Source organism: Heterodontus francisci, chromosome 7 (assembly GCF_036365525.1).
Source record: "Heterodontus francisci isolate sHetFra1 chromosome 7, sHetFra1.hap1, whole genome shotgun sequence".
Classification (NCBI taxonomy): Eukaryota; Metazoa; Chordata; class Chondrichthyes; order Heterodontiformes; family Heterodontidae; genus Heterodontus; species Heterodontus francisci.
Window position 1 is genome coordinate 57,066,300 of NC_090377.1, and position 20,528 is coordinate 57,086,827.

At 41.6% G+C, this 20,528-nt stretch overlaps 1 protein-coding gene across 1 annotated transcript in view; it reads right to left on the reverse strand.

The window, feature by feature from the left end:
- The window catches only part of LOC137371999 (grancalcin-like), a 54,874-nt gene extending 36,548 nt beyond the window's left edge, over window positions 1–18,326 (reverse strand). The window contains exons 1-2 of the mRNA XM_068035235.1: window positions 18,133–18,326; window positions 933–1,094 (exon numbers count right to left, since the gene is read on the reverse strand). Coding sequence (XP_067891336.1) covers window positions 933–1,094; window positions 18,133–18,156 — 186 coding nt within the window. The 5' untranslated portion in view covers window positions 18,157–18,326. The remainder of the gene's footprint in view (window positions 1–932; window positions 1,095–18,132) is intronic.
- Window positions 18,327–20,528: the final 2,202 nt, after the last annotated feature.

Sequence of the window (20,528 nt, forward strand, 5' to 3'; positions counted from 1 at the left end):
AAAGGTTTAGAAGGAACTCCAGACCTTAGGTAAAGTTGATTAGAACATAGTAGTTTTGTTGCAGTGTATGCTGAGGAACCGGAGACGTGAAACTGAGATGCTACAGTATCACCACTAGTAAAAGAATATCATTGTAGCGTGACAAGTTTACATAGGAAATTTCCATTATTAATGTGGACATAGGAAATTATAATAGGAAAAAGCAGACACAAAGTGAGACAAAAATATGACAACAGATAAAGGCTTTGGAGGCAGAAGTGTCTGCAGACAGAAGAATACGTATTAGATGAATAATTTTCAAAGTTCATTTACTTTTCTCTGAACAGACGCTAGGTTTTTTCAATGGAAATTTCATGCATCACAGTCTTATCAGCCAAACTGAAGTGCTTAAATCAAGGCAAAGTATGCACGAACTGTAAAATAGAACGGTTTCTCTACTATTGCTACCCAGTTTCAGAATCAAGCCGCTTAATTCAGCAACATAGGCTCGATGCAGAAAAACGTCAGACTCCTTTTGTTGTCAAAATTGGCTTTAACCACAGCACCCTTATTACACCTGTGTGAATTCTTTACTCTCCATCACAGTCTCCTTTGATTCTCAAGATGAATACAGTTAACATTTTCCATAAAGGGTATTAAATTGGCAATTTGTTGCTTCAGGCCAAAACATTTCACTATACAATGCTGAATTCAAATTTTGTTCCGCAAGGTAAAAGAGATAATCAACCTGTGAATGGATTTTTTTTTTCCCCAAGAAAAGGTAGTAGCGCAATTGAAAATTTCAATATCAGTTAACACAAGAACTTGGAGATTCAAGCTATGACAGAAAAATGTTATGATAAAAATGTACAGTTGCATGCAATGCAAAAAAAAAGTATTTCACCAGGTTTAAACAGTACCTGTACCGAGAAACCAAATCTCACAATACTTACTTGTCCAGCGATTGCAGTGAAGTAACTCCACATTGGGTCGACTGAAGCAGCAGAAGGATAGCCAGTATATGCGGAATAAGTCTGGTATGCACCTGGTGGGGCAGCATGCATCGGTCCACCTGGTCCTGCCATTCCAGTCATATGTCCACTAAAACCTCCATACTGATACAAGACAGAATACTTAAGTTAGTTTTAGACGTACAGAAAACTTCCACTTTTTATGGAATACATTTAAAATTAGTTAACATTTTCTCTACCGGTAGTGCACATTTAGCAAAAAATTGTATATGAACTGTATTGTTCAGTGTATGAACTATAATTCATGGACCTACTTCTTCTTACAGAGACACAACACAACATAATGAATGTTTAAAAAATATCCTTTTCACATAAGCACTATACAAATCCCCACACTGAATAAAATGTCCTTTAACAACCACACTTTCATCATACATAAACCAACTAATAAATTTGGTCATGACTTAAGACAAGTACGTACTTTTGATTTTAAACCCATTCCCTGATAAGCTCTCAAGGTTACTTGTAAACATATACATTTGAAATGGTTTGAATACAATTCACAACACAGACCTTACAACATAGTGAATGTAGAAATACAAGTTAACTGGGATGAGTCAGCACAAATGTCTATAAGGCAGATCATGCTGAGCAAGCTTCTAGCATTCCCTGAAAAGGGTAGATAGAGAATACAGTGCATGGGTATATATAAATTTTCACACAAAAAATTTTGATAAGGTAACCCACAAAAGACCTGAAAGGAAGATAATGGGAATGTTGTCATATTGATGGAGCTGGTTGGAGGGAAGAAAGCGAACGGCAAGGGTAAAATGAAGTTTTCCCAACTGAAAAAGTACAAGTGATGCTCCATAAATGTGCTGGGGCTTCCATTATAAACACAAGTTCAACTTAATTTAGAGACTTAAAGAACAATATCAAGATCTGCTTAGGATACCGAATTGGAGATTATAGCAAATTATGTCAAGGACTATGCGAAAAACTGCAGGTTAGATACAGAAGCTAGCAGAATGGGCAGATGGACGGAAGATTCAGTTCAATGCAAGAAATTGTGGAATAAAACAATCTGGGAGAGAGAGAGGGGAAAGGAAATATACTTCAATAAGATTTAAAATGGAGTAGAGGAACAGAAGGAGCTTGATTTGTACAGCCACAGGTCATAAAAAGGTGCCCATACAAGTAGATAAGGCAGCATGCAAAGTAAAACTAGTCCTTGGTTTTCATGCAGAGGCGCAGAATAGATTCACGGTTGTAATGTTGTATCCACACAAGACACTAATTAGTGCACAGCTGGATTACTGTGTACAAAGTTGGATATGAAAGCAATAGAAAAACAGTACAAGATTCACTTGAATGTTGTAGGAATGAGGGGGTAAAGTAAGAGATTTTATAAGTTGTTTTTGTTTAAAGGCTAGTCTGATGTAATTAGTGATAGATTTTCCCACTGGTCAGAAATACAGCAATATAGAGCACAAATTTAGGATAATCACAAAGAATTAAACAAGAGGTTAGAATAAAAAACAGATAATGTGGAATTCTCTGCTTCAACGATTTGTGGCTGAGTCCTCAACATTCTTCTTAAAAAAAGACAATTAGGTATTTGAAAAATATTAAGAGTATGGCGAGCAAAAAAATGATACTACACCAGACTACGTGGAGAAAAACAACAATGTGAAACACAGGAATTGAACTTTCAGTCCTTTGAGTCTGTTCTGCCACTCAATCAGATCATGGCCAACCTGCACCTCAATTCCATTAACTTGCCTTTGATCCATACCCTATGATATCCTTAGCTAAAAGATCTATTTATCTCAAGTCTTGGAAGATTCAGTAGTCACAGATTTCTTTTGGGGGGAGGGGTGGCAGGGGAAAATGGCAGAATTCCAGATTCTTACCAAAAGGAAAGTGAAATACTGCTCATGCTTAATCCGCTTTGTGAAGAAGCACCTTCTGATTTCACTCCTGAATGACCGAGCTCTAATTTTAAGACTGTGCCCTCTTGTTCTGGACTAAAGCCTGGCTACCCGACCCGAACCCGACTAGACTCGACTACATGTGTCAGGTTCAGGTCAGCTCGAAACTCCAAGTACAGCATTCACGCTGAGGTCAGGTCAGGCTGGACACTGCTTCCGGTAAGTCACGGGATCAGGCTTACCCATAGTTCCCCACAACTCCAGCTGCAGGAATAGATGAAGGAAATTCGTATCAGGTCGGATACAAAAAAAAAATTAAAGGGCTCGAGTCGAGTTCGGGTTGGCTGTGGTCGGATCGGGCCCAGGTCAGGTTTTAATTTTATACCCGAGGCAGGCTTTATTCTAGATTTCCTCATAAGATAGAGTTGTTTCACTGCATATAACCGATCAAATTCCTTAATCATTATAACTAGATTTATGAGATCTAAATTCAAAGGAATACAAAGGCAAGTTTATATAACCTATCCTCATAATTTGACCCTTTAAGGACTTGTTCGGGTGAATCTGCACCATACCCCTTCCAATGCCAATATTCATGTTTGATGACCACAAACTAAGAGTACTCCAGATAGGGTTTGATTAAGGCTCTGGAAAAATTAAGCACCACTTCCTCACTTTTGAATTCCAATTCCCACAAAATAAAGACCAACATGCTATTTTATTCCAGTCCACTAGTTTTTAGTGATTTGTGCACATGAACAGCTAAATCCCTTTGCTCCTGCACGGATCCTGGTCGTTCAAGAAAATATTCTAATATTTTTCTTAGATTCAAAGTGGATGATCTCACACTTTCCCGCATAGAATTCCATCGGCCATAGTTTTGGCTCACTCACTACGTCCATATACCTTGGTAACCTCCTCTTCTCATTCACACAACTTAACTATGTCTCCTAACTTAGTGTCATCTGCAAAATTTGCAGATACAACAACTTGCATTTATATAGTACCTATAAATGTAGGCAAAAAAATTCCAAGTCACTTCACAGGAGTGTAATCAGACAAAAAGTAACACCAAGCCAAAACAGAAGATGGTTCAACAGGTAGGTTTTAAAGAGTGTCTTAAAGAGAGATGGAGATGACAAGAGGTGAAAGGAGGAAATTCCAGAGCTCAGGGCCTGGATAGCTGAAGGCACAGCCACCAGTGGTAGGGCGAATCAAGTGGGGGATGCACAACAGGCCAGAATTAGAGGAATGCAAAGTTCTTGGAGAGTTGTAGGGCTGCAGAGGGGCAACGCCATGAATGGAATTGAACACAAGAATGAGAATTTAACAAAAGCAAAAATATTGAAGCACTGGTGGACCGGGAGCCAATGCAGATCAGCAAACACAGGGGTGCTGCGTTAGAATATGGCCAAGAGTTTTGGATGAGCTCAAGTTTATGATGGGCGGAAGATAGGAAGCCAGCCAGAAGTGCATTAGAATTGGCGACTCCAGACGTAACAAATGTATGAATGAGGGATTCAGCAGCAGATAATACATACACAACTTTCCACTCAAGTTATAGAACACTGTATTCCTTAGTCCAAATCATTAATTTACATGTGAAAAGCTCAGGGCCCTGGATAGGTCCATGAGGAACACTTTAAAAAAAGACTTGCATTTGCCATCTTCACAACCGCAGGATGCCTCAAACCGCACAACAGCCAATGAAGTATTTTAAGTGTAGTCACAGTTGTAATGTAGGAAATGCAGTAGTCAATTTGCATATAGCAAACCCACACAAAGAGCAATGTGATATGACCAGATAAATCTGTTTTTAACTATGTTGATTGAAGGATATATATTGGCCAGAATACTGGGGATCATGCCCTTGTTCTTTTTTGAAATAGTGCTGTGGGATTGTTTACTCACTTTCAGCACTCCCTCAGTACTGATCAGAGAACTCCTCTATGCTGATGATGCTGTGCTAGTCACTCACTTGGAAACTCAGTTACAGAGACTCATGGACTGTCTCTCTCTTGCCTGTAACTTGTTCTCCTTGACTACAAGTGGTCATGGGACAAGGTGCTGCATCTCCATCCCTGCTCACACTAAATAACACTCCACTGGAAGTGGTTAGCAAATTCTACTACCTTGGATCCACAGTGACAGACAATCTGTCCTTTGATGAAGAGTTTGATAAACACATAGGGAAAGCAGCTACCCACTTTGGCCGACATGCGAAACGCACACGAGATAACACCAAGCTGACCCTTAGGACCAAGCTGATGGATTATAAGGCCTGTGATCACAGCACCTTGCCGTGTCGCTGTGAAACATGGGTGACCTACAGCTACTAGGAGAAGAAATTCAATCATTTCGATCTTCACTGTGCGTTGCATTATTGGTATATCCTGGCAGGACAAAAATCACAAATGTGGCAGTCCTCTCAAAGGCAGTACTCCTGAGTGCGTTGGCACTAAGCAAACAGAAGCGGCTTCGGTGGATCAGACATGTCCACAGGATGGAAGACAGTCACATACCCAAGAACCTTCTGTATGGTGAGGTAACCAGGGCCAGATGATCAGTGGGGTGTCCAAAGCTCCACTTCAAAGATGCTTGCAAGCATAACATGAAGGCCCTAAATGTCGACTGTCACACCTCAGAGTAACTTGCTGGCGAAAGAGAGAAATGGCTACACATCCTGTGGACTGGTGTGCACTACCATGACGACCAGTTGCTACAGCAGCTTGGCAACAGATGCCAATATCAAACAATTTACAGCATCACTTGGCAGCTTCACATGCAGCACTTGCCTCTCAAGAATTAGCCTTTACAGCCATCAACAAAGGTGCACCAATAGAAGACACCCCACCTAATTAGATTATTTGCTGTGTGTCCATCATCTCTCGTAGATGGAAGGATTCCAACCAGTCAGTACTGCCCTGGAATGTCAATCTAGATTTTTGCATTCAAGTCACTGCAGACTCAGATTTGAACCTACCACTTTCTGACACAGTTGAGTGATACCAACTGAACCACTGCTTTTAAGTCTTTGTTGACACTGGTCACCATCCCCAATTCCACACCCTCTTATTTTTCTAATAATCTCTTGAGATTAAGCGCCTTTTGGAAATCCAAATATGGACAACCACGATAGTTACCTTCTTAAAAAAAGGAAACAAACTAATCAGGCACGACCTACCCTTCACAAAACACTAGGGAAACGAACCAATTCCTGATAAAGTGCTCGATCACTCTACACTTTCTCTGACGTGCAGAAACATCCCACAATTTTCTTTTAAAAATTCATTCACAGGATGTGGGCATCGTAGACAAGTCCAGAGTTTATTGCCCATCTGCAATTGCCCTCGAGAAGGTGGTGAGCTGCCTTCTTGAACCGATGCAATGTGTGGTGAAGGTACTATTAGGTAGGGAATTCCAGGATTTTGACCTAGCAATGAAGGAATGATGATATATTTCAAAGTCAGGGTGGTGTGTGACTTGGAGGTAGTAGTGTTCCCAGGTGCCTGTTGGCCGTTTCTATGTGGTAGAGGTCCTAGGTTTGGAGGGTGCTGTCAAGGAAGCTGTGGCAAGTTACAGAATGTATCTTGCAGAGTGTACACACTACAGTCACAGTGTACCAGTGGTGGAGGGAGTAAGGGTATGAAAAGCAGAATATCTTGTAAAAAGGCAGAAACTTTTACATATTGACGTCCAGAAAGACTTGCATGTCCTTGTACAAGGAACACTAAAATTTAGAATGCAGGTACAATTAAGCAATTAGAAAGGCACATGACATGTTGGACTTCATTCCAAGGGGACTGCAATAGAAGAACAAGGAAGTCTTGCTTTAATTGTACAGGACTTTGGTGAGAAGACACCTGGAGTACTGTGCACAGTTTTACTAAGGAAGGATATACTTCCCTTGGAGGCAGTACAGCAAAGGCTCACTATATTCACTTGAATAAGAGGTTTATCCTATGATGACAGGCACCTATACACTGGAGTTGAGGATGAGTGATGATCTCATTGAAATATACAAAATTCTGAAGGGGCTTGACAAGGTAGACAGAGAGGCTAGGAGTTCTGATGACGGGTCACTGACCTGAAACGTTAACTGTTTCTCTCTCCACAGATGCTGCCAGACCTGAGTATTTCCAGCACTTTTTATTTTTATTACAGAGGTCGTTTACCCTGGCTCAGGAATAGAGAACACAGGAGCACAGCCCCAGGATAAGGGGACTAGTATTTAGGACGGAGATGAGAACTTTCTTCACGCAGAGGGGGTGTGGATGCTCCATCGTTGAGCATATTCAAGGCCGAGATAGATTTTTGATCGCTCAGGGAATTGAGGGATATGGAGAGCAGGTAGGAAGGTGGAATTGAGGTAGATTAGCCATGATCGTTTTGAATGGTAGAAGAGGCTCAAGAGCCCATATGGCACAAGGATGCTTCCTCCAGGATGGTCCTGAACTTTGAATGTTTTTGGAGCTGCACTCCAGGTAAATGAAGTGTGCGTGATTACATTAACTTGTGCCTTAGACAGTGGACAAGCTATCACCTTGATCTGCTCTTGTAGTCACAGTATTTATATGGCTGGACTGGTTAATGTTTCTGGTCAATGGTGACCCCCATGATGCTGCAGGTGGGGATTTGACAATAGTAATGCTGTTGAATGTCATGGGGAGGTTGTTAAACTCTTTTTGTTGGAGATAGTTATCACCTGGCACTTGTGTAGCACGAATATTATTTGGTTACTTATTAGCCCAAGCCTGAATATTGCCCAGATCTTGCTGCATGCAGACAAGGACTGCTTCAATATCTGAGGAGTTACAAATGGAACTGAAAACTGCAATGAGAGAACATCCCCACTTCTAACATTATGACAGCGGGAAGGTCATTCATGAAGCAGCTGAAGATGGTTGGGCCTCAGACACTGCTCTGAGGAACTTCTGTATGCGATGTCCTGGGGCTGAGATGATTCGCCTCCAAAAACCACAACCATCTTCCTTTGATCTAGGTATTACTCCAGCCAGTGCAGAGTTTTCCCCAATTTCCAGAGCTCAATCTTACTTGATGCCTTGGCATCAAGGCAATCACTCTCACCTCACCTCTGGAATTCAGCTCTTTGTCTATGTTTGGATCAAGCTTGTTATGAGGTGGAGGCAAGTGGTCCTGGCGGAACGCAAATTGAACATTGGTGAGCAGTTTATGGGTTAAGTGGTGATGATGATTGAGAGTAGACTGATGGGGCAGTAAATGTCCTGCTTTTCATGTACTGGACACAACTGGGAAACTTTCCACTTTGTTGGGTAGATGCCAGTGTTGCAGCTGTACTGAACAGCTTGGATAGTCGCACCTAGTTCTGGAACACAAGTCTTCAGCACTGAAACTGGATATTATTGTGGCCCATGGCCTTTGCTGTATCCAGTGCGCTCAGTCATTTCTTGATATCATTTGGAATGAACTGAATTAGCTGAAGACTGGCTTCTGTGATGGTGGGGACCTCAAGAAGAGGCCGAGATGGAGCATTCACTTGGCAATTCAGGCTAAGGATGGTTGCAAAATGCTTCAGCCTTGTCTTTTGCACTCATGCAGGGCTCCCCCATCATGGAGGATGGGGATGCCCATGAGCCTCCTCCACTGGTTAGTTGTTTAATTGTTCACCACCATTCACACCTGGATGTGACAGGAGTGTAAAGCTTTGATCTGGTCCACTGTTTGTGGGATCGCTTAGTTCTATCTATAGCATGCTGCTTCCACTGTTTAACATGCATGCGTGTAGTCCTGTGTTGTAGCTTCACTAGGATGGTTATCTTATTTTTAGGCATGTCTGGTGCTGTTCCAGGCATGGTCTTCTACACGCCTCAATGAACTAGGTTTGGTCCCCTGGCCTTGATAGGTGATGCAGAGCGAGGTATATGCCAGGCCTTGAGGTAAAAGAGTGTAGTGAAATAAAATTTTACTGCTGCTTATGGCCCACAGAATCTCATGGATAACCAGTTTTGAGCAGTTAGATCTGTTCTGAATTTATTCCATTGAGGACGGTGGAGAACGAATGAGTGGTGGTCACTCCTATCAATACAGATATGAACAGATGCATCTGCGACAAGTTTAAAAAATTTTTTTTTCAAACTCATTCATGGGATGCGAGCGTCGCTGGCTAGGCCAGCATTTATTGTCCTCAAGGTGGTGGTGGCGAGCTGCCTTCTTGAACCGCTGAAGTCCTTGGGCTGTAGGTACACCAACACTGTTGTTAGGAAGGGAGTTCCAGGATTTGTAGAGAACAAGAGCAAGTGGGATCCAAAATTGTCTCAGTGGCAGGAAGCAAGGGTACAGGTCAACAGGTGTTTGTGACTGGACGGCTGTTTCTAGTGGGGTTCCACAGGGCTCAGTACTAGATCCATTGCTTTTCATAGTATATCTCAATTGTTTAGACTTAAATGAAGGGCACATGAAGTTTGCAGATGATACAAAAATTGATCGTGTAAGTTGACAATGATGAAGAAAGCTCTAGACTAGACCTATAGGCTATAGAAGATATCAATGGACTGGTCAGGTGAGCAGAAAAGTGGCAAACGGAATTCAATCCGGAGAAATGCGAGCTGATGTGCAAGGGAACACACAATAAATGGTAGGATACCGAGAAGAGTAAAGGAGCCAAGGAACCTTGGTGTGCATGTTCACAGATACCTGAAGGTAGCAGGACAGGCAGATAAAGTGGTTTAAAAGGCATATGGGGTACTTTTTATGCAGGAAGGTAATGTTAGAACTGTATAAAACACTAGTTAAACCACAGCCAAAGAACTGCGTACAATTCTGGTCACCACACTACAGGAAGGATGTGATCGCATTCGAAGTAACAGAGGAAATTTATAAGGATGCTGCCAGGAAAATTTTAGCTGTAACAAAGAATTGGATAGGCTGGGATTGTTTTCTTTGGAACAGGGCAGGCTGAGGGGAGATTTAATTGAGGTGTACAAAATGATGATGGGCTTAGGTAAAGTAGATGTGAAGGACCTATTTCCATTAGCAAAGAGTCAATATCCAGGAGGCACAATTTAAAATTAATTGGTCAAAGGATTAGAGAAGAGTTGAGGAGGATTTTTTTTTTAAGTCCAGAGGGCGATAAGGATCTGGAACTCTGACTGAAAGGGTAGTGGAAGCAGAAACCCTCATCACATTTAAAAAGGGCTTGGATATGCACTTGAAGCGCCATAACCTACAATACTACAGACCAAGCGCTGGCATACACACAATAGGTCAAATAGCCTCCTTCTACGCTATAATTTTCAATGAGTAGGTTTCTCCCTCATGTTGGTCCTCTCACCACCTGCTGCAAGCCCAGTCTCGCAGCTATGTGCTTCCGAGCCACTCTTGGCGATGGACATTGAACTTCCCCACCCGAGTGCGTTCTGTGCCCTTGCTACTCTCAATGCTTCTTCCAAGTGGTGCTCAACATGGAGGAATACTGATTCATCAGTGATAGAGAGCAGTAGGTGGCAATCATTAGGAGATTGCCTGGCCCACATTTGGCTTGATGCCATGAGACTTCATTGAGTCCAGAGTCAATGTTGAGGGCTCAAAGGCCACTCCATCCTGACTGTATACCACAGTGCAAGGGTAGCAAGGGCACAGAATGCACTCAGGTAGGGGGAATTTCTGGTGGGGTTATCTTGCCGGTGGGACAGGACATACCAAGGGATGGCAATAGAGGAGTCTGGGACATTGGCTGAAAGATATGATTCTGTGAATATGACTATGGCAGTCTGTTGCTTGATTAGTGTGTGTCAGCTCTCCCAATTTTAGCACAAGTCCCCAGACGTTAGTAAGGAGGACTTTGCAGGGTTGACTCGCCCGGGCATACCCCTGTCGTGCCCGAATCTGATGCCTAAGACAATGACAGGTTGTCCATCCAGTTTTAATCTTCTACTTTACCATGGTGATTTGGTTAACGGAGTGACTTGCTAGGCTATTTTAGAGAGCAAGTAAGAGTCACGACATTGCTGTGGGTCTGAAATTACATATACACCAGACTGGATAACAGATTTTCTTCCCGGACGGAATTTAGCAAACGCGATGGGTTTTTACAGCTATTTGGTAGTTACAAGGTTACCATTACTGATACTAGCTGTTTATTCCGGATTTTGTTTAATATTGAATTTAAATTCCCAGCTGCCATGGTGGGACTTGAACTCATGTCTATAGGTCATTAGTCCAGGCCTCTGGATTACCAGACCAGTAACACAACCACGATGCTACCATTCCTAGTAAGTTGACAGGTCTGTGGTTACCTGTTTTTTTCCTCTATCTCTCTTTTTAAATAAATAAAGTGACATTTGCAATTTTTCAATCCAAAAGACAATACCTGAATCTAGAGAGCTTTGTAAAATTAGAACACATCAACAAGTTCCTTAACTATTTCTTTTAAAGCCTGGTATGGAAACCATCAGGTCTTGGAGATTTGCCTATCTTAAGGCCCATTATTTTCTCCATTACCATTTTTCCTACTTACATTAAATCCACTGAGCTCCTCCCCTTGACTTTAAAAGTAAATGAACAGATAAGGCTAGAGGTTACAAAAATAATAAAAAGGACAAAACTAAAGGCGCTGTATCTAAATGCACATAGCATTCGAAACAAAACAGATGAACAAAGAGCGCAAATAGAAATAAATAAGTACAATCTGATATCCATTACAGAGACATGGCTGCAGGACAACATGGAGTGGGACCTGAATATTGAAGGGTACATGGCATTTAGGAAGGACAGGAAGCTAGGAAAAGGTGGAGGGTAGCTGTGTTAATTAATGGTGGTATTAGTGCAATAGAGAGGGATGACCCAAGTTCAGGAGAACAGGATGCAGAAGCAGTTTGGGTAGAGATGAGAAATTATAAAGGCAATAAGTCACTTGTGAGAATGGTGTAAAGGCCACCTAACATTAACCACACTGTAGGACGGGGTATAAAGGAAGAAATAATGGCAGCTGGTCAGAAAGGTACAGCGATAATTATGGGGGATGTTAACCTACATATAGACTGGAAAAGTCAGATGGGCAGAGGTAGCCTCGATGAGGAGTACATAGAATGTTTTCGGGATAATCTCTTGGAACAATATGTTCTGCAGCCAACCAGAGAGCAGGCTATACTAGACCAGGTATTGTGCAACGAGATAGGATTAGTTAATGACCTCATAGTTAAGGCACCCGTAGGTAGCAGCGCATAATTGAATGTTACATTCAGTTTGAGGGAGAGAAGAGTGGGTCCAAGACTAGTATTTTAAAATTAAATAAGGGCAATTTTGAGGGCAAGAAAGCAGAGCTAGTGAACCAGCAAATCAGGTAAAGGGATAGGTCAATAGATGCAGTGACAGACATTTAAGGCGATATTTTAGAATATACAGAATAGATACATTTCAACATGAAAGAAAAATTCCAAAGGTGAGACCCGCCATCCGTGGTTAACTAAAACAGTTAAAGATAGTATCAAACTTAAAGAAAAAGCCTGTAATTGCACAAAGATGGGAGGCAGGTCGTAAGATTGGACGGGATATAAAAAACAGCAAAGAATAACTGAAAGATTGATAAGATAAAATTAGAGTACAAGAGAAAGCTGGCAAGAAATATAAAGACAGATAGTAAGAATTTCTGTAGATTTTAAAAAAGAAAAGTTAACAAAGTGAGCGATGGTCCTATTGAAAGTGAGTCAGGGGAATTAATAATGGATAATAAGGAGATGGCAAATGAATTGAACAGATATTTTGCATCGGTCTTCACTATTGATGATACAAGTAACATCCCAGTATTAGCTGTAAATCAGGAAATGGAAGGGAGGGAGGAACTCAGGAAAATTACAATCACCAAGGAAGTGGTACTGAACAAATTGTTGGAGCTGCGGGCTGACAAGTCCCCGGGTCCTGATGGACTTCATCCTAGGGTGTTAAAAGAAGTGGCTAGTGAGATAGTTGATGTGTTAGTTTTAATTTTCCAAAATTCCCTAGATTCAGGGAAGGTTCCATTAGATTGGAAAATAGAGAACGTAACTCCATTATTCAAAAGGGGAGGGAGACAGAAAGCAGGAAACTACAGGCCAGTTGGCTTAACATCTGTCTTGGGGAATGTTAAAAGCTATTATTAAAGACATTATAGCAGGGCATTTAGAAAAATTCAAGGTACTCAGGCAGAGTCAACATTGTTTGGTGATAGGGAAATCATGTTGAACCAATTTATTAGAGTTCTTTGAGGGAGTTACATGTGCTGTGGATAAAGGGGAACCAGTGGATGTACTGTACTTAGATTTCCAGAAGGCATTTGATAAGGTGCGACATCAAAGGTTATTGCAGAAAATAAAACCTCATGGTGTAGGGGGTAACATATTGGCATGGATAGAAGATTGGCTAGCTAACAGGAAACAGAGAGCAGGCATAAATGGGTCATTTTCTGGTTCGCAAGATGTAACGAGTGGTGTGCCACAGGGATCTGTGCTGGAGCCTCAACATTTTGCAATTTATATAAATGACTTAGATGAAGGGACCGAAGGTATGGTTGCTAAATTTGTTAATGACACAAAGATAGGTAGAAAAGTAACTTGTGAAGACGATATAAGGGGGCTACAAAGAGATATAGATGGATTAAGTGAGTGGGCAAAGACCTAGCATATGGAGTATAATGTGGGAAAGGGGAAACTATCCACTTTGGCAGGAATAATAAAAAAGCATATTATCTAAATGGTGAGAGATTGCAAGAGCTCGGAGATGCAAAGGGATCTGGGTGCCCTAGTGCATGAATCACAAAAGGTTAGTAAGCAGGTACAACACATAATTAGGAAAGCTAATAGAATGTTATCGTTTATCACGAGGGAAATTGAATACAAATATAGAGAGGTTATGCTTCAGCTATACAGGGCATTGGTGAGACCACATCTGGAGTACTGTGTACAGTACTGCTTTCCTTATTTAAGGAATGGTGTAAATGCATTGGAGGCAGTACAGAGAAGGTTTACTAGACTAATACCTGGAATAGGTGGGCTGTCTTATGAAGAAAGATTGGACAGGCTGGGCTTGTATCTGCTGGAATTTAGAAGAGTAAGAGGCAACTTGATTGAAATATACAAGATCCTGAGGGATCTTGACAGGGTGGATGTGGAAAGGATGTTTCCTCTTGTGGGAGAATCTAGAACTAGGGGTCACTGTTTAAAAATAAGGGGTCGCCCATTTAAGACAGAGATGGAGGAGAAATTTTTCCTCTCAGAGGGCGGTGAGTCTTTGGAATTCTCTTCCTCAAAAGGCAGTGGAAGCAGTCTTTGAATATTTTTGAGACAGAGGTAGATAGATTCTTGATAAGCAAGGGGGTGAAAGGTTATCGGGGGTAGGTGGAAATGTGGAGTAATCAGTTCAGCAATGAACTTACTGAATGGCGGAGCAGGCTCAGAGCTGAGTGGCCTATGCCTGCTCCCAATTCGTACGTTCGTATGACTTATTTTTAGGTTCCCTTGTACTGCAGGTATTTCTCTTTCTCCACTGTTAAAACTGATACAAAGTACTCATTTAACAAATCTATTATTTTGTTATCTATTATAGTCTTACCTGCATCCTTCTCTAGTGGGCCAGATTTCCCTTTACCACTCTCTTTTCTTAATATATTTAGAAAAACATTTGTTTTTTGCTTTGATACCCCTTGCTTTTCTCATATTCCTTTTTGTACCTCATTACTTTCTTTGTACCCCTTCGTTGCTTTTTATAGCTCTCAGTCTGCTGGATTCCACATTCACACATTGTTTTTCCGAAATAAATGCTTTGAATAACATATCAGATCATTTCTAAAACAGCATTAGAAATACGTCTGCACAACTTCTGGTGGAAGACCTCTGCAACCGAGGAGTAGGTCAAATGTCAAGCTCAGCTACTCAGAATCCACTAAAAATTAATGTCACCCATCACACAATGTAGCCAAATCTTTGCAAGCTGACAAATGTATGGACTGGGACTAAAATAATAGAAGCTTGGAAAAATGTAATAAACTAAAAGTAATGCGGAATAAACAGTAAAATGCATTATTCCAGTACCTTCACTAAGTTACCACAATAAAAAATATCTTGCATCATGTGTTAACTTAAGCTTTTAGCTTCTCTAGATGGAGGAACTCTTCAAAAGTTAACAAAGAATATTTTTTATGCTTGTGCTATAATGTCGGTTCAGCAACTGAACCTACCCATTAATTATGGCAATTAAACTGTGCAATTATGCATTCTCCATTGTCCCAACATTTTATTCCTCTGGCAACAATTTAGCTGGCAATAGAGGCTTGAACTGGAAGGAGGAAAGAAGTCAAACTCATGCACATAAGACTATTGCTCATTTTTAAAAAAACTGATTTCTTTTGAGCTCAAAACAAAGGATGTGGATATTTTTCTGCTTTCTTAACATCTAGCTAAGTGTCAGCCTTGGCTCAGAGAGAGTCTCAGTCAGAAGGTTCTGGGATCAAGCCCCACTCCAGAGACTGGAACACATAATCTGGGTTGGTACTTCAGCGCAGTACTGCACTGTCAGAGCTTCTGCCTTTCAGATGAGATATCAAACCGAGGCCCCATTTTCCCTCAGAGGTGGGCATATAAACAACAGCAGGGTGTTCTCCTATGTCCGGGTCAATATTTATCCCTCACCAAAATCACGATCAAATCATTAGTTCATTGTTTTTTCTGGGTTGCAGTGTGTAAATTGGTTGCCATATTTTCTATATTATAATAGTGACAACAATTCAAAAGTACTATTGGCTATGGAGTACTTTGGGATGTCCCACGATTGTGAAAGGCTCTTATAGTCCCTTCTAGTCCCTGCAAGTCCCTTCCTTCTCCCTTTCTATCACTTCTGCGTCAGGTAGTCATGCAGAGTAAAACTTCTTCTAGTCTGCATTTTAACCCCAAACTAAGAGTTATCATCCACTGCACTCGTGGATACTTTCCACCCATACAGCCTTTACGTTCAGCAGCTAAACTGAGCTTTGGATCATGGTTCCAAGACAGAGGATGCTGAAATTTAACTTGCAAGAAAACATACAGCTGCCAGAGAAAGACTTTAGCCCATAATCTGGGTTGAAGAGAAATGCACGTCCCAGAAACAAAAAAACGAAGAACCAATCCACCACTATGCACTTAAATACTAAGAGGGTTAACCATTGGAGCATTTCCACACCAGTCATCTACTGTAAAAGTTTGGGGAATGTTTTCAAAAATATCAAGCAAAAACATTTAATATAAAAAATTTACAAAGCGCTGCAACATCATGAAACAGGTCTTGGGAGAGTTCCAAGAATAAATGGATTAAAGCATTTTGAAAGAGCTACTTTATGTAAATTTAAAAAAAGGAACTTCACTGTATAATTGTTTACTAAATAGGCTTTTTTTTTAAATAGTCCTACAAGCCTGTCATTTACTACACTTTATCATACAGTGTTTACTAACAGATATTGCCTTTGAATAAGTAATGCAAACAGCAATCTCTATACTATATGTACCAAGCTAGTGTGTGATAAAGGGCTAGTTTTCTAAATGATGTCATTGTGTCTGTCGAATTTCTTATTAATGAGGTCTATCTAAAGAAACACAAACAAAATTCCCAAAACGCTGCAATTCCAATATGAGGAGCATTTAGACAGCACCTTTCATCTCAGGACCTCCCAAAGAGCTTCAGAGAAAATCAAATACTTCTTTGAATAGTGCCATGGTATCTTCCAAATTCTTCTGAGAGGGCAGACGGGACCTGAATTTAATCTCTTCTGAAAGTCAGCGCCTCCAACAGTGCCAAACTTCCTTCAGTAGTGCACTGAAGGGTGTGCCTAGATTACATGCTCAAATCTCTAGAGGGATTGAACCCATGACCTTCTGACTCAGGGGTGAGAATTTTACAAGAGTCTATATAAGAAAGAAAGGGAGGAAGAACTTTTTAAAAATTCAAGCAAGACATGTAGGCTGAATTACTGCAAAATTAGGACCTTGGTAACAGGATCTTTGCTAAGACCTCATTTGGTGTACAGCACCAAAATTTTGGTTCCTTTGCTTCCAATGTTCCAAAACAATGGAAAATTGTAATAATGCATGGAAACACTCAAGAACAGTTGGGTAAGGGTAGTGTGTGGTGGTCTCAATTTTATAATGAGACACAAATTTTCAGTCACTTATTTGTCTCAACAAATCAATCCCTTCAGTATCTCCTCAGCCTTGGTCCCCAGATAACGTCCATCCAAACAGAGGAACTGACCTGCTCTATGTCCTTTATCAGAGCAGATGCCCAACAGTATCACAGAAACAGCTCTTTCCTCTCCCCCAAACTTCTTCTGGAGAGGTGCTTGACTTCACCCCAGCATCTCTCCACTATATAAGTGAAATAAGTGACAAGGAGGAAAGCAAATTTGTATCTACAATATTGAAATACTCTTGCATTAGAACGTCAGCAAATCAAAATCAAACCCCTTTTTAAATTAAAAAGTAGTACAATTTCAATATTTAAAATGAAACAAAAGTCCACATCTATAAGCTGACCAGTAGGTTTATACGAAGGTATACAGATGTTTTAAAAAATTTGAATAGAATTTCAGTGAGCATTTAAGGGTCTTAAATGTTATACGGATATTGCTAGAAACTAACGAAAAACACACTCCATTTTACTTTGAGGTATAGGTTTACACGATCTGCCAGTTAAAATGGAGTGCGTTTCTCCATTAGACCACGGCAATGTACACAAATGTTGTGAAATCTCTAGTCTAACACATCCCTCATACGTGCGTGATAAAATCTGCAAGAAAGATTCAGCACAGAAAAAAGATTTTATGATAAAAATGAAGATCACAAAGGGTTAAGTCTCAAAGCTTCGACTGCTTTGCGTCGCTTCCATCCAGGCGAAACCAAAACCAACCACTGAAGACCATTCCCGTCCTTAAACGTCGTTTACCCCCTCTCCCTCCTTGCCAGCATTTTCACCGGCCCGATAGCTGCTCCCAGTAGCGGAGAGACTCGGGCCTGCTCCTGATGCTAAACAATGGGGGGTCCTCGGGAACACACCTGCCTGTCAGCAGAACACGCCGAGAATAATGACTGCGGGGCGGCAAGGGCGGCCGCTACTTAATGCAGGGCACACACACAGGAGATGGCTCCACTCGGAGACACGTCGGGCCCGGGGCTACACTCGGCGAGACCTCAGGCCCCGGGCTCCACCTCAGGCCCCAGTACCCAGCCTCCGAGCATCAAACAAGCCGCCCGACAGGCCCACTTACTCACCCCGCCATATCCTGGGTAGGCCATGACCACGAAGCGCGTTGCGTTACACTGAAAGCCGAGAACAGGAGGGGGGGTGTTTACAATCCGCAACCTCCGGCACTCCAAACTGTTAAAATTTAAACTGCTACTTCCACTGAGTGCCCGTTACTCTACCCCACTTCCCGTCACCCACACACAGGGACACGATCATGGCTCAATCCCCGCCTCCCTGCGGCTCCCATTGGACAATCACATCATCCCATTTCCAATTGGCTATTGACTAATGATTGACGTCCCACCCGACCAATTGAATGAAAACGCATGATCCGTCAATTACAATGACAAGGCTGCGAGAGCATTTGAGATTTGGTCAATGTAGTTTGTGAGCTTTGGAGTTAAAGGTTTTCGCTTTTGCGGCCTTGTAAATAAACTGGGAGTGCAGGATCTGGGTTATGTACACTAGGCCCAAAGATCTGAGGTGCAATGAAAGAGGAGTCAGGCAAGGATGATAATTATTAGGTTATTTTGGGGGTTACGGTATGGTCACTTTGCAAGCATTCTAGAAGAACTGTGGTGGGGCTTTTCGTTGATAATTTACTGCTGCAGGCAATGTTGAACATTGTAGGAGGAACAGATAGTTCAGGTGGCTTAGCTTACTTTTCATAGAAGGAAACTATTCGGCCTATCTTGCATGTACTGGTTCTTTGAAAGGCCTATACAATTAGTCCAACTCTGCAGCTTTTTTTTGCAAAAACCCAGTGAATTTTGCTCTGCAAGTATTTATAAAGTCATAGAGAGATACAGCACCGAAACAGGCCCTTTGGCCCAACGAGTACACACTGGCTATCAACCACCCATTTATACTAATCTACATTAATCCCATTTTCCCTCTCACATCCCCACCTTCCCTCAATTCTCCTACTACCTACCTACACTAGGTGCAATTTTTACAATGGCCAATTTACCTATCAACCTACAAGTCTTTGGCATATGGAAGGAAACTGGAGCACCCAGAAGAAACCTGCACAGTCACAGGGAGAACTTGCAAACTCCACACAGGCAGTACCCAGAACTGAACCCGGGCCACTGGAGATGTGAAGCTGCGGTGCTAGCCACTGTGCCCCAATTCTCTTGCAAGTTATTATTGAATCTCCTTCCCCCGCCCTTTTCAGGCAGTGAGTTCCAGATCAAAACTAGTTGCATTTTTTTTCCTCAGGTACCCTTCTGGTTAAATTAGCTTAAATCTGCTTGTTCTGGTTACTGAAGCTTCTGCTTCTGGAAACAATTTCTTCTTATTAACTCTTATCAAAACCGTTAATGATTTTGAACTCCTCTATCAAATGTCCCCTTAAATTTCTCTGCTTTGAGGAGAACAACCCCAATTTCTCTAGTCTCTCCAGGTAACTGAAGTATTTCATCCCTGATACAATTCTGGTAAATCTCTTCTGCACCGACTCAAAGGTCTTGACCTCCTTTCTAAAGTGTGACATGCAGAATTTTCACAATACTTCAGCTGAGGCCTAACCAGTGTTTTAAAGAAGTTTATCATAGCTTCCTTGCTTTTGAACTCTATGCCTCTGTTTATAAAGGCAAGGATCTTGTATGCCTTTTTAGGAGTCTTCTGTACTTGTCCTGCCTTCTTCAAAGTGTTGTGTACATACACCCTCTCTGTTCCTGCACCCCTTTAAAATTATACATTTAGTTCATATTGCCTATACTCATTCTTCCAAACAAAGTTAATCACTTCACAGTTTTCTGCATTAAATTTCATCTGCCATGTGGCTGCCCATAATATCTGAAGTCTGTTACTGCATCTTACATTGTTTACTACATTTCTAAGATTTGTGTTAACTCCAAACATTGAAATTATGCCCCGTATCCTCAGGTCCAGGCCATTAATAAAGTTCAAAAAGAGCAGTGGTCCCAACACAAACCCCTGGTGGCCATCACTGCACACTCCCCGCCAGTCTGAAAACCATTCACATGTGGCATTTGGACTGGAAATAACTTACACAGAGACTCCTCCCAACAGAAATAATATGATCAGCTCTTACCATGTACCACACTCCCTGCCCACTTAAAAAAAATGATTTTCTTTTGGGCCTCCTTATCTCGAGAGACAATGGATACGCGCCTGGAGGTGGTCAGTGGTTTGTGAAGCAGCGCCTGGAGTGGCTATAAAGGCCAATTCTGGAGTAACAGGCTCTTCCACAGGTGCTGCAGAGAAATTTGTTTGTTGGGGCTGTTGCACAGTTGGCTCTCCCCTTGCGCCTCTGTCTTTTTTCCTGCCAACTACTAAGTCTCTTCGACTCGCCACAATTTAGCCCTGTCTTTATGGCTGCCCGCCAGCTCTGGCGAATGCTGGCAACTGACTCCCACGACTTGTGATCAATGTCACACGATTTCATGTCGCGTTT